Raw genomic sequence first — 12,854 nt, 5'->3', positions numbered from 1 at the left:
TTAGCACAGTTGTTGGAAGTCATAGCGAAACACGTCGTGCAAAATTTTAGGCAAATCGGATAAGAATTGCGCTTAGAAGCTCAAGCAGTCAAGACCCCTGATCGGTGTATATGATAGCTGTATCAGTTTATGAACCGATTTGAACCATACTTAGCTCAGTTGTTGGAAGAGATACCAAAACACCACGTGGAAAATTTCAGTGAAATCGGAACAGAATTGCGCCCTCTAGAGGCAAAAGAAATCAAGACCCAAGATCGGTTTACATGACAGCTATATCAAAACATAAACCCACTTGGCCCATTTACAATCCCAACCGACGCACACGAATAAGAAGTATTTGTGCAAAATTTCAAGCGGCTAGCTCTACTCCTCCGAAAGTTAGCGTGCCTTCGACAGACAGACGGACGGACGAACAGACGGATGGACATGGCTAGATCGACATAAAATGTCATGGCGATCTAAAATATATATACTTTATGAGGTCTCAGACGAATATTTCGAGTAGTTACAAACATAATGACGAAATTATTATTACCCCTTCCTATGGTGTTGGGTATAACACATATCGGATAGAAATTGCGATCTGTACGCATTGTCTATCCGATAATCTTCAAATTCAGACATTTTTTGGCCTGGAGACGAAGCCTTATGAAATAGGAAAAAATCAGTTCTGTTTTTAATAGAACCCCAGAGCTCTCCAGATTCTTAAATCTTGCAAATCGGTTCAGTTATAGCCCCTTGAAGGTTAAAGAAATGAAAAGTGGTCAACTTCGTTTTTGTTTTCGCCGTTTGGCTCACCGTGCCACGTTTGATCGAAATCACTCAAGATTCAAATTTAGCTCTCTTATGTATGTTTTGGGTAAGCAGACGGTCAGCAATTCCCTATTTACCGTGCTACTTACTTGTTTCAATTTTTTTAACTTTACAGCTCATTTCGATTAAGCGATAAGAAAAAATACTTGACCCTTTGGCATTTCAAGGCATTTTAAACAAGAATAATTTGCATGCAGTAAGTATTGAAGAACTTTTTCTTAAGATTCACCTCCTTATCTTAAATCTTACCCTCCGTCAGCCTTTAATTTCTCTCATTATTATTTTAGTTCATTATAACATGACTTTCATTAACCAACCATTCGGACTCACAATCACCAGACGAGGCCGACGTGTCAAAGCGCCAAATGCTTTAGCAAAACCCATGAGTCATGACCATGACCAAGCACAAGAAAAGCAAAGCAAAAAAAGAAAAAAACAAAATAAAATGGTAAAAAAAAAATACCAAAATTTTATCAGCTACAAAACTCATGTTGAACATTTAATATTTCCAAATGGACTTTGCCCTTTAGTTTTTTTGGCCACAGCCGCCGCATTTGAAACAAGTGCTGCTTAAATGTCTCCTTCATCCCATTTCATTGGGACAATTGAAGCCACAAACATTTTTATGACTTGCAGCTGCTTTTAATGCAAAACAAAATCGAAATAATGTTAACAGGCTTAAATGGCTAACTAAGCCAGTCGGGCAAGCAGTAAAAGAAACAAAAACACAACAACAGCGACATTTGGTCTAAATGTGTTTTCAATTTCTTTTGCTTGGCCAAGTTTTGAAGCCGAGAGCAGCAACGAGAATACAGAAAGGAATTGAAGCTTAGTAGGTGGTTTATTAAATCTGCAATGAATAGAAACTCCCATATTAAGGAACACCGAATCTTCTTTAAATAGGCGCAAACCTTTAGGTAGGTTGTGTTAGGTTAGGTTTTGATAGCAGTCTGCCATCAAACTCACTTGAACGATTTCATCCGATTTCGATACTACAGGATCAGAAGAAGGAAGATGCCTTCTAGTTCCTACCGTTGAACCATCCCGATCGTTTTAAAAAGCCTAAAAACAACATCTCAAAGAAATAGGAACCTACAGTGGAACTCCTTCTGACTGCCCGTGCGGGACACACACAGCAGATGTTCTATAGTCTCTTCTACCCCAACGTCTTCACAGCTTCTGCAGTAGGCGTTACTTGCCATCTTCAATCTGCCAGCATGCTTTCCGAGTAGACAGTGACCTGTCATGACGAACACAAAGACTGAGACTGGGCCACATAGTGTTGGAATGCTCACAGCTCCCTCTTTGTAATCATTTTTCCTCAGTTGTTCTTCGGGCTTGGTCCAGAAAACCATTGCGGGACACACACACAACAGATATTCTACCATTCAACCGTTATATTTTGATGCGTCTAACAATGCTATTGTCACACAGCACATTAAGCTCGTTGTTCATACGACGCCTATATTCTTCATTAACGCAGACTGCTCCATAATTTTACGAGGGATTTTTCTTTCAAACACTCCAAGTATTTCCATCTGCTTGCGCAAATACTGTTCGGAGAAGTTATTTCCTATTTTAACTGAGGAGTATGTGGCAGCAAGCGTCATCCTGCAAAGTCATATCAGTTTCGCGCAGATACCAAACTCAGACATGGCTTGAAATACCTTGGAACGTATACGACTGTCGAAGGTGTTGATTTGTCTATCTCGGATCTTTTCAATGATTTCATGCAGTGTAAATATCTGGTCTATGGTGGATTGATCAGGTCTGAAGCCGCACTGGTAGAGCCATACTATTTCGTTGACTTTAGACTGTAGCCCTCCACACCATACACTGGATAGTATTTTGTATGCGATGGGGAGAAAACTTCTTCCTCAGTAGTTGGCAGTAGTTGTCCCCTTTCTTGTGTACGGGATATAGTATGTCGAGGTTCAAATTATCGGGTACGCGTTCTTCTAGCCAAATTGCGCAGACTGGCTGATGCATAAGCCTTATCAGCGTATCGCCTCCGATTTTAAATAGTTCAGCCAGTAATCCATCAACTCCTGCTGCCTTGTTGTTTTTCCGCCGGATAACTGCTACGTGGACCTTGTTCTGACTATGTGGTACACATTTTATACCATTATCAGAGATCGGCTCTGTTGTATACTCGTAGCCACCATAATCGAATACCAGCAGCTGGGAAAAGTGTTCTTTCTATATCCTCAGTACACTATCTGTATCAGTTACCAGATTTCCTTTTTGTGTCTGCAGGAGGATGTGCCCATTCCAAAGCCATCGGTTTCATGTGTAATTCTTTGGTAGAATTTTTGGCCTACATTCTGGCTCCTTAACATCTCGACTCGCTCACACTCATGCCTTTTAATTCTTCTTCTTGCGGAAAAGACGTTTCTTCTGCCTCCTTTTCCCCCGATCCCTCCCCTTGGATTCCTCTAGACCTCGTTCTCACTAGGTGGTACACATTCTGTACCATTATCAAGGATCGTTTCTGTTGTATACTCGTGGTCAACATCATGAAAACCAAACTTCATTTTGCCTCCTGAATATCTCCATTCACTCACTCTCACGACCTTCCATTTCCTTCTTCTTCTTGCAGAGGAGACATTTCCCTCTCTTCTTTTCTCCGGCTACCTCTCCCTCCCTTGGTGCTTTGCTACTGACTGTATGCCGCATTCTTGGCTTCAGTTGCATTTCGACACTCTTGGTCGTACCATGAATTCAATGGATTTCGTGGCATTTTATAGCTCAGTGAGATGTTCTCTAAGACACTAGAATGAAAAACGGCAGAACCAATTTTCTCGAAATTTTCACATAATGTGTAGGTTGGTCTGGAAGGAAACATAGGCTGTGTAATTTTTCGGTATCGGAAGGGGAACGGGCCCTCCTCCTTATGCCAAAAACGCAACCCAAAATCAAAAGTGGACCGATCGGGACAATATACAATACGTATCAAATGGAAGGTATTGAAGAGTAGAATACGAATATGGTATTAAAATATGAGTCTAAGTACCCATCGGGCCGCACAAACCCAAAAACTCTCCCAAACAGACATATTGGTCGTTCATTTCAATATGGGGCTCAAATAATAGGTATTCGGGAGTAGATTTCGAATCTGGCATCGAAGTATAGGGGTCACGCCACCCCTCAAAAACGCCATTAGATCCATTATGACTATATCATACTTGGCTGAACCGATTTTCTTAAAATTTCCATAGATTGTGTACGTTTGTCTGAAAGGAAACATAGGCTATATAATTTTTAGATATAGGGTCGAGGCGGACCCTCCCCCTTATCCCAAAATCGCCACCCATATCCGAAAGTATTCCGATGGGCACAATAAGGGTAACAAATGAAAGGTAGTGGATACCAGAAAACGAATATGGTATTAAAATTTGGGTCCAAGTACCCAGCGGGCCTCCCAAACACCAAAACTCCTCTAAACAGATATATTCGAAGTTCAAGTCAATATGGGACTCAAATGAAAAGTATTAAGCAGTAGATTACAAATTTGGCATAAAATATTTGGTCCAAGAAAGGAGAATATATTCGAAGTTCATGTCAATATGGGACTCAAATGAAAAGTATTAAGCAATAGATTACAAGTATGGCATAAAATATTAGGTACAAGTAATGGAAGGTCGCTCACGCTCAGATACCCCCAAATTGACATCTTAGCCGACCATGGCTATATGGGACTCAAATGAATGGTATTAGGAAGTAGATTACGAATATGACATTAAAATTGGCGTTCAAGTCTCGGTAGCGCTTTTTCTCCTAAAGTTACGTCAAATGGGTTATTTGACCTATTATGGCAATATGAGACTCAAATGAAAGGTATTTAAGAGTAGAAAACAGATTTGATATCCAATTTTGGAGCCAAGTGTTTTGCGGACGCCCTAAAGCACCCCCTAAACTGAACTTCATTTCCGTTGGGAATAAAGAAAGAATTTGATATCAATTTTCAGTGCAAAGTGCCGGTGGCCGCCCCAGTCCCAAAACACCCTCCAAACGGTTCCTATTAACCTGTCATGGCAATATGGGTCTCAATTTAAAGGGATTTGAAAGTACAGCACGAATTTTATATCCATATTTAAGTGGAAATGTCTGAGATACCATCCCTCCCCTAATAAGAGCTTTACCCTAAGGAAGAACATTACCACCAGGAACCGAGAAGAGGCAAATGAGTGCTTTCCGATTCAAGTTCAAACTCAACGATAAAGGACCTCTTTTATAGCCGAGTCCGAACGGCGTCCCGCAGTGCGACACCTCTTTAGGGAAAATTTTTTAAATGACCATGCATGGCATTGTACCTCGCAGATGTCGCCAACATTAAGAGGGGATAAACACCGCTTTGTCCGATGTTCTCGCCAGGATGGCGTTCAACGTCATAGGCTACAATGGCACGAATTCGATATCCGCATTCAGGGCGAAGTGTCCCAACCCTAAAAAGATGTTAGAGAGTTATAGAAGGCGCAGCGGAGCGGTCCCGGTTCAGTTAGTAGTATATATAATGAAATTCGATCCTACGAATCCATTGCAAGAAATAACTCATTATACACAAAAAAAATGGCTGGACCAATGCTGTTATGTTTATTTTTTCCCATTCCAAAGAAAGGATATTCTTAGGTTCTTGTCGAAAATAGCTCTCTCTATACCCTTTAAATTTAATATTCCTAAAAATATAACAATATGAATCCCTTGTTACATTGTGTTACATTATACTTGTGTTACTGTATGTCATATCACATAACGTACTCTTACTGGGATAAAACACATTCAATTCTATAGATATGAGTTCATTATAACCAAAGGACCTCACAATTGTGTGGGCAATAAAATAAATGTGTCTATTCCATAACATTTATTCGAGTCATGTGAGGGGTGGGAGGAGGAAGTGTAACACCCGCAAAGAGCAAAATGGAATATAATTAGGCCCTATGAAGAGACATAAAATCTTTAAAATATCATAAAATTCAATGCGTGGAAAAATATTGAAATGTTTGCACATGTACGCACACATATACCTACGTATTTTCCCACACGCACACATGCAACACATCAAACCTAACACAAGAAAACCTAAAATCATAAACGTTAAAGGCTATTTTATATAAACAAAACTGTCATTTGGGAAGTGTAATGTACATGTCAGCTTCACTCTCCCTTACCCCGACCACACCCCCCTGATGTATGCACATACATGTGTATAGAACTGTCGAAACAAAATCATTCCTACACATATTCCCCAAAGTAGAAAAGTTATATAATATTCATAAAAATCTTGAAAATAGCTTGAAGTAAAGTTTTCGTACTCCCCTGCTCCATGACAACATTGGCAGGAAGGGTGGTGTGGGCTTTTTTTGTCTTTATGTTCGTCATTCCTCCATTAATAATAAATAATCACAATAAAATCGCACACGCTCTTAAGTTAGCAAAACTCCAAATGTTCTGCCACCGGGAAACACTTTGACAATAACAACAACTTTGGCACTAAGCACTAAGTGAGAATGCACATCGATGGAAACAACTGCCGCAGTCTTAATGTTTGTGGTAACAATAACACAGTGGTGTTTGCAAATTCTTAAATTTGTCAGCTGACAACGAAAGTACTCCTACATTAGTTTGTACCACACTATAAAGATGAAATTTATTTGCAAATGGGTTAATTGCAAATGATCGGTTAACGTTAACCCGTGCCGAAACGGCGTCCAAAGTTGGATGTAGTACTTTCTCAGAGATCCAGTTAGGTGTTATACTCTTCACCATAGGATTGGGGTAACTAATTTCGTTATTCTGTTTGTAACACCTCGAAATATTCCTCCAAGACCCCATAAAGCATATATATTCTTGATCGTCATGACATTTTAAGCCGAACTAGCCATGTCCGTCTGTAGTGTAGGTCTGTTGGAATTGCAAATGGGCCAAATCTGTCCATGTTTTGATATAGCTGTCATATAAACCGATCTTGGATCTTGACTTCTTGAGCTTTTAGCTTAAATTCTTATCCGATTTGGCTCAAATTTTGCACGAGGAGTTTTTTTTATGACTACCAACAGTAGTGCTATGTATGGTTTAAATCGGTCCATAACCTGATATAGCTGCTATATGAACCGATCTTGGGTCTTGACTTCTTGAGCCACTTGAGGGCGCAATTCTTTTCCGATTTGGCTGAAATTTTGCATGAAGTATTTTAATACGACTTCCAACAAGTGTAGTAAGTATGGTTCAAATCGGTCTATAACCTGATATAGCTGCCATATAAACCGATCTGGGTCTTGACTTCTCGAGCTTCTAGAGGGCGCAATTCTTATCCGATTTGGATGAAATGTTGCACGAGGTATTTGGTTGTGACTTTTAACAGCCGTGTTAAGTATGGTTCAAATCGGTCCAAAACCTGATATAGCTGCCATATAAACCGATCTTGGATCTTAACTTTTTCAGACACTTGAGGGCGCAATTCTCATCCGATTTGACTGAAATTTAGCACGAAATGGTGTTTTATGACTTCCAACAAGTGTACTCAAACTGCTTTAGTGTCATTGGCTAGAACAGACGTCTCAGTCATTGTGTCCTCCGTCATGACAGGTCACTGTCTAATCGGAAAACATGCTGACAGACTGAAGGTTGCCAGCAGCGACTTTTGCAGAAGCTGTAAGGACATCGAGGAAGAAGAGACTATCGTACACCTTCTGTGTGTGTGTCCCGCTCTAGCAGTTAGAAGAAGTTCTACTTTAGATTCTCATTTCTTTGAGAAGCTGATTGATTAGCGGATGTGAACATTCGCAAGTTAATGGGCTTTTTAAACGGATCTGGATGGTTCAACGGTAGGACCTAGATAGCATCTTCCTTCTTCTGTTTCTGTGGTATGACAGGGGACGAAAACGTCTAAGTGAGTCTGATGGCAGACTGCCTCTTAAACCTATCCTATGGTTCGCTCTTGCCTGTCATCGACCGAAAGAGGACGAAGCAGTTACTGGCGTTTGCTAAGAGGTCGCTGAGTACCTTAACAGGGGTTATAGCCTGACAATGAGGTATGGCGGGGCGCGTGGTAATACCGCACAATCACTTCTGCAGGAGTTGTCTTGATGAGAATGAGGAGGAAACTATCGAGCACTTGCTCTGTTCATGTTCGGGTCTGCAGGGACGCAGGCTCTCTTTTCGGACGTAACTCTGGGAGGTCAACAGAGATTTTTTAAATGAAATGGGATGGTAGATTGCCAGAAGATCCGGCGGAGGCACATCAGGGATGGAAACGTAAGTACTTTAGTTCTTTTTTCAGTACATTTTCTACCCTAGGAGTACCGTTGTACCCCCGCGACCGATTTAGTATCTTTTTTATGCACTACGAATTTTTCGAACAATTCGGATACTTTCTCAATATGCCACTATAAAATAGAGAAACAAGCCACACTACAATAGAGATATTCATCAGTTAGTCGATATCAGACTATCGAATTTGCGTTATGCGGACCCTTTGGGAATAGTATCAGTTTATTTTTGTCGCCTTATTTGACTAATTGTGTTCTAGAAGCACAATTAGCTTTGGGATATTAGCGGGGGCCCTGACATTTGTTCTCAAATTAACATGGACAACCTGAAATAGCTCCAATATAAAATGATTTTGGATCTTGACTAGAGGGCGCAATTCTCATCCGATTTGGCTGAAATTTAGCATGAAGTGTTTTTTTATGACTTCCAACAAGTGTATTAAATATGGTTTAAATCTGTCTATAACTTGATATAGCTGCCATATAAACCGATCTGGCATCTTGACTTCTTAAGCCTCTAGAGAGCGTAATTCTTATCCGATTTGGCTGAAATTTTGTGCAACGGTTTCTCCTATGATCTCCACCATTCGTATCAAATGTGGTCTTAAACGATCTATAGCCTGATACAGCTTCCATATAAACCGATCTCCCGATATTACTTCTTGAGCCCCCTAAGGACATAATTTTTATCCATTTTGGCTGAAATTTGTCACAATGACTTCTACTATGGTGTTAAACATTCAATTCATTTATGGTCCGAATCCGACTATAACTTGATATATACATTATTCCCAGTTTGACTATATGGTGATACCGGGCAAAGCACGCTTTTACTTGTTTTAGTTACTAAAATGAAATTCGTAAGCAAAGAACACATTCATGTGGCATTGATGGTGAAGACCTGAACTGTATCCTACGCGCCATTACTGTGACTGTGGTGTAATGTACGTTTCGACTCAGAAACTCTTCCTCATTCGGGTTTGTCTAGTTCGTATATGCTTGCTGTACCGCTTGTTCGTAAGTCATTTTTTATACCCACCGCCATAGGTTGGGGAGTCTATTAATCTAATCATTCAGTTTGTAGAGAAATATCAATGAAATTCACCTTCCGTCTCCCAAAAGAGAAAAGCACAGAATAGAAAATCTCTTCAAAATAACATAAGAGGGTTGCAAAAGTTTATAAGGCTTTAAAAAGTTCAAATGAATTAGCTTGAATACTTTGGTCCTTCTGTCCGCTAGTCGAGAGAGAAGAGATCGACTGCCTACAAAATTTGAGCTTAGGGAAACCAGTAAACGAAGAGAAAAGTCGGGCGGTCCCAACTATGTAATACCCTACACCAACACTATACGTACCAATTGGTAGCTATACATCTAATTCTGAACCAATTTTGATGGTCCTCGGTGGAGGTTTTCAGATGGGATATAGTATCCGTATCAAATTTCGAGCAAATATGTAATAGCTAGGTAGTTGTAATAACTCCGGCTCTATAAGTGCAATATGACTATGCATATATGGAAGTTAAAAATCAATTTGAACCGATTTTTATAGCATTATTGCAAATTACTTAAAATCGTACAAGCATATATATAAATCTTAACCGATTTCGACCAAACTTCTTAGATATTATGGTAGTCGTCTAGGGAAGCGTTGTGCAAAATTTTGGGAAGATTGGTCAATAAAAGCGATTGCAGTTGCACTTGAAGTGAAAATCGGCCGATATATATGTGGGAGCTTTATCCAAATCTGAACCGATTTCTATGAAATTCAAAATTTCGGTTAACAAATGTCCACATTATTGCAATATTGCTCAAAATCAGACGAACATATATCGGAGAGCTATATCTAAATCTTAACCGATTTCGAGCAAACTTCTTATGCGCTTGCAGTGGCGCTAGAAGCGAAAATCGATTGATATATTGATATATATATATATGGGTGCTATATCCAAATCTTAACCGATTTATATAAAATTGGCCAGTAATGTCGAGAGTCGTAACTGGTTAGAGTCGGAACCGGTTAACAAATTACCACATTATTGCAATATTACTCGAAATCGGACGAGCATATGTATTGGAGCTATAACCAAATCTGAACCGATTTTTTCCCTATTTCGAAAGACTTTTCTTGGCTAAAAAATGCCTGTGCCAATTTTGAAGATGATTAGATGAAAATTGCGACCTGTACTTTGTCCACAAATTTACATGGACAGACACACATAGCTAAATCGAATCAGAAAGTGATTCTAAGTCAATCGGTATACTTATCAATGAGTCTAGCTCTCTTCCTTCTGAGTGTTACAAACATATGCACTAAGTTATAATAACCTGTACCACAGTAGTGGTGTAGGGTAATAAATACCTTAATATCTTAAAGTGTTATATTTATAAATATATTGCAAAATTTGTTTCTACTTATCGATCATACGAATTACTAGCTTTGCTAAAAGCAACGAACGCCCACGCAACGAACGCTGAATTTGTTTGCATTCTTATCTGCTTAATGACAATTTTTAAGTCCCAAAGGTATTGGGATGCTGTGCTTTAAATAATACGCAGTCAAAGCACCCGATCGTTAACGACAAAGGGGGAGAGTGCGACGCACAAGCTGCCTGGTATTCAGATAAGATTTACTGCCTGTTTCACTAAGCTTATTGCTTCCACTCACTCGCACACTATCAGTCAAACAGCTGATTTGGGTTCCAATAAGAAGCAGAAAAACGACTAATCGGGTGAGTGACAACGTGCAAGAAGACGTAAGCAAATTGCTTTATAATTGCGTTTCACTATGCGTGTGCTAGTGTCAATTCGAAGAAGACAAGTGTCAAAAACACTCACTTGCATTTTAGCCTTCGCGCGCTAGATTATTAAAAAATGGAAAAGAAAATGTAAGTTGTTTTCACATAAAAAGCTGTTTTGCTGTTTTATTTTTTGCTAATAAATCGTATTGTTTGTAGCGTAAAAAAATCTACACCCCAGCAGCTACAAGAGCTGGTCAAAGCCATGATGGAGGATTCGGATTTGGCCAAGGGTATTCCAGTATTTGGAGGGTCCAAATATACAGTGGATGAGAAGTGGAAAACCATTACCACAAAATTAAACATGCATGGCCCTCCTATGCGTACCACAGCCGAGTGGAGAAAGGTATGTACGATAATATAATGGTTCTAATTTTATATAATTTTTCAATTTCAGACTTGGGCGGACTTAAAATCGCGCACCAAAAAGAAACTGATGGATAATAAAAAGAGCTTGGAAGCTACAGGTGGTGGCGAATATGCTTTCTGTGCCCTAACAGAATTGGAGGAGATGGTAGACCGTGCTATATCAGCCACTAGATCTGCGGTTCCGACCGGTGCTAAGTACGGCTTTTGTTCTCAACAACCCATAATGGTTGAAGAAGACATTGTAGAGTGCTTCACACCTTATGTAGCGTCACCGCCGCGTAGCAACAAAGATGTGGCTGTAAATACGCCAAAAAGAAACGGGGTACCTGATTGTAGTAAAAAAAATTATCAGGTTGTGCCCACAAACTACAGTTTACACACAAGCGGAATGGCTACCACTATTACAGATACCACCGCCCCATCTAGCACCCCCGCAGCTACCACCGTCCCATATAGCACCGCACGACCTAGTACCGCCCCATTCAGTACCGCCCCATCCAACGCCGCCCCATCCAGCGCCGCCCCATCCAGAACCGCCTCATATAGCACCGCCCCATTTAGCACCGCCTCATTTAGCACCGCACCATCTAACACCGTCCCATCTAGCACTGCCCCATCTAACAGTGCCGCTGCTACTATGGCGAAGAAGCGGAGAATGGAGTATGAAATACCATCCGGTGTCACGCAAATGTCTACGAGGAATTTCCTCTTCTTTTTTTTTCAAAAAATATACTGCCACCGAAATATACATTTTTTTATTTAAATACGACGCACTTTTTCTGTTTCACTTTTATTTGTTTGTTTATTTTTTTTTTTTTGACACATTGTGTCAACTTTTCCGATTAGTGAAGACTACTTTTCTGTTTTTTATCTGTTTTCGCGTTTTTTTTTTGCCAAATATACGTATTTTTTTTAAACTGTAGATCTGGCAGCATTTTCTCTCACTCACGAAACGTAAGGCCATGCGAATAATTATATACGAGTAAGTGAAACCCATTCTCACTCGGAGAGTGAGTGACTACCATTCGTTCTCGTAGCTTGTCACTCAGCTTAGTGAAACAGGCTATTAATCGGTAAAGGGGGAATAGTTGTCACGGAAGCAGATTAGCACACACAAAAGATCAATTGCCTATACTGATGAGTATTTAAATAAATACGCATAAATAATAAGGAATTACAATCAAAAACAAGCATTTTAAAATTACTGATTGTTTAACTCAAAACATCATTAAGACTCATAGTGATAATAACAATGGTGATTATAATGAAGTTTTAATTATAGTGATGATAATGACGTTGAGTTGGTTATGGTTGATGATAATGAAGTTGTGGTGATGCTGATAATAACGATGATTTTTATGGCAATAATTAAAATAATGAAATGATGATGTTTGTTTGTTTTTTATGATGGTGGTAGACTGGTAAATGGGATGAAACGTAAAATTTTGTTCGGCTAGTTTTATTTGCTCAAAAGTAAGTGTGCTTTAGATAGACGGACGGACGCGGCTATTTCAACCTATAATGTAGGTGACAACCAAGAATATATATTTTATGGGGCTTAGACATAAATGTCGAGGAGTCACAAACGAAAAGTGGCGCCCCAGTA

The 12,854-nt window shown here is 39.7% G+C and overlaps 2 protein-coding genes across 2 annotated transcripts in view; both read left to right on the top strand.

The window, feature by feature from the left end:
- The window catches only part of LOC106091627 (matrix metalloproteinase-2), a 422,071-nt gene that overhangs the window by 319,920 nt on the left and 89,297 nt on the right, over positions 1 to 12,854 (top strand). The gene's annotated exons all lie outside the window — the stretch shown is intronic.
- LOC131997904 (uncharacterized) lies at positions 10,956 to 12,633 on the top strand. Its single transcript, XM_059369774.1, has 4 exons — positions 10,956 to 10,969; positions 11,039 to 11,225; positions 11,277 to 11,908; positions 12,531 to 12,633. Exons 1-4 carry the CDS (start codon positions 10,956 to 10,958, stop codon positions 12,631 to 12,633), a joined length of 936 nt encoding a protein of 311 aa, XP_059225757.1.

The sequence above is a fragment of the Stomoxys calcitrans genome, chromosome 5 (assembly GCF_963082655.1).
Source record: "Stomoxys calcitrans chromosome 5, idStoCalc2.1, whole genome shotgun sequence".
Classification (NCBI taxonomy): domain Eukaryota; kingdom Metazoa; phylum Arthropoda; class Insecta; order Diptera; family Muscidae; genus Stomoxys; species Stomoxys calcitrans.
This window is presented reverse-complemented; position numbering and strand designations above follow the sequence as displayed.

What these genes read in the sequence shown, in the direction of transcription:
- LOC131997904 (XM_059369774.1), top strand. An exon ending in CCACAGCCGAGTGGAGAAAG is followed by an intron (nt 11,226 to 11,276) that starts GTATGTACGATA and finishes TTTCAATTTCAG; the next exon opens with ACTTGGGCGGACTTAAAATC. An exon ending in GCGAAGAAGCGGAGAATGGA is followed by an intron (nt 11,909 to 12,530) that starts GTATGAAATACC and finishes TTTTAATTATAG; the next exon opens with TGATGATAATGACGTTGAGT.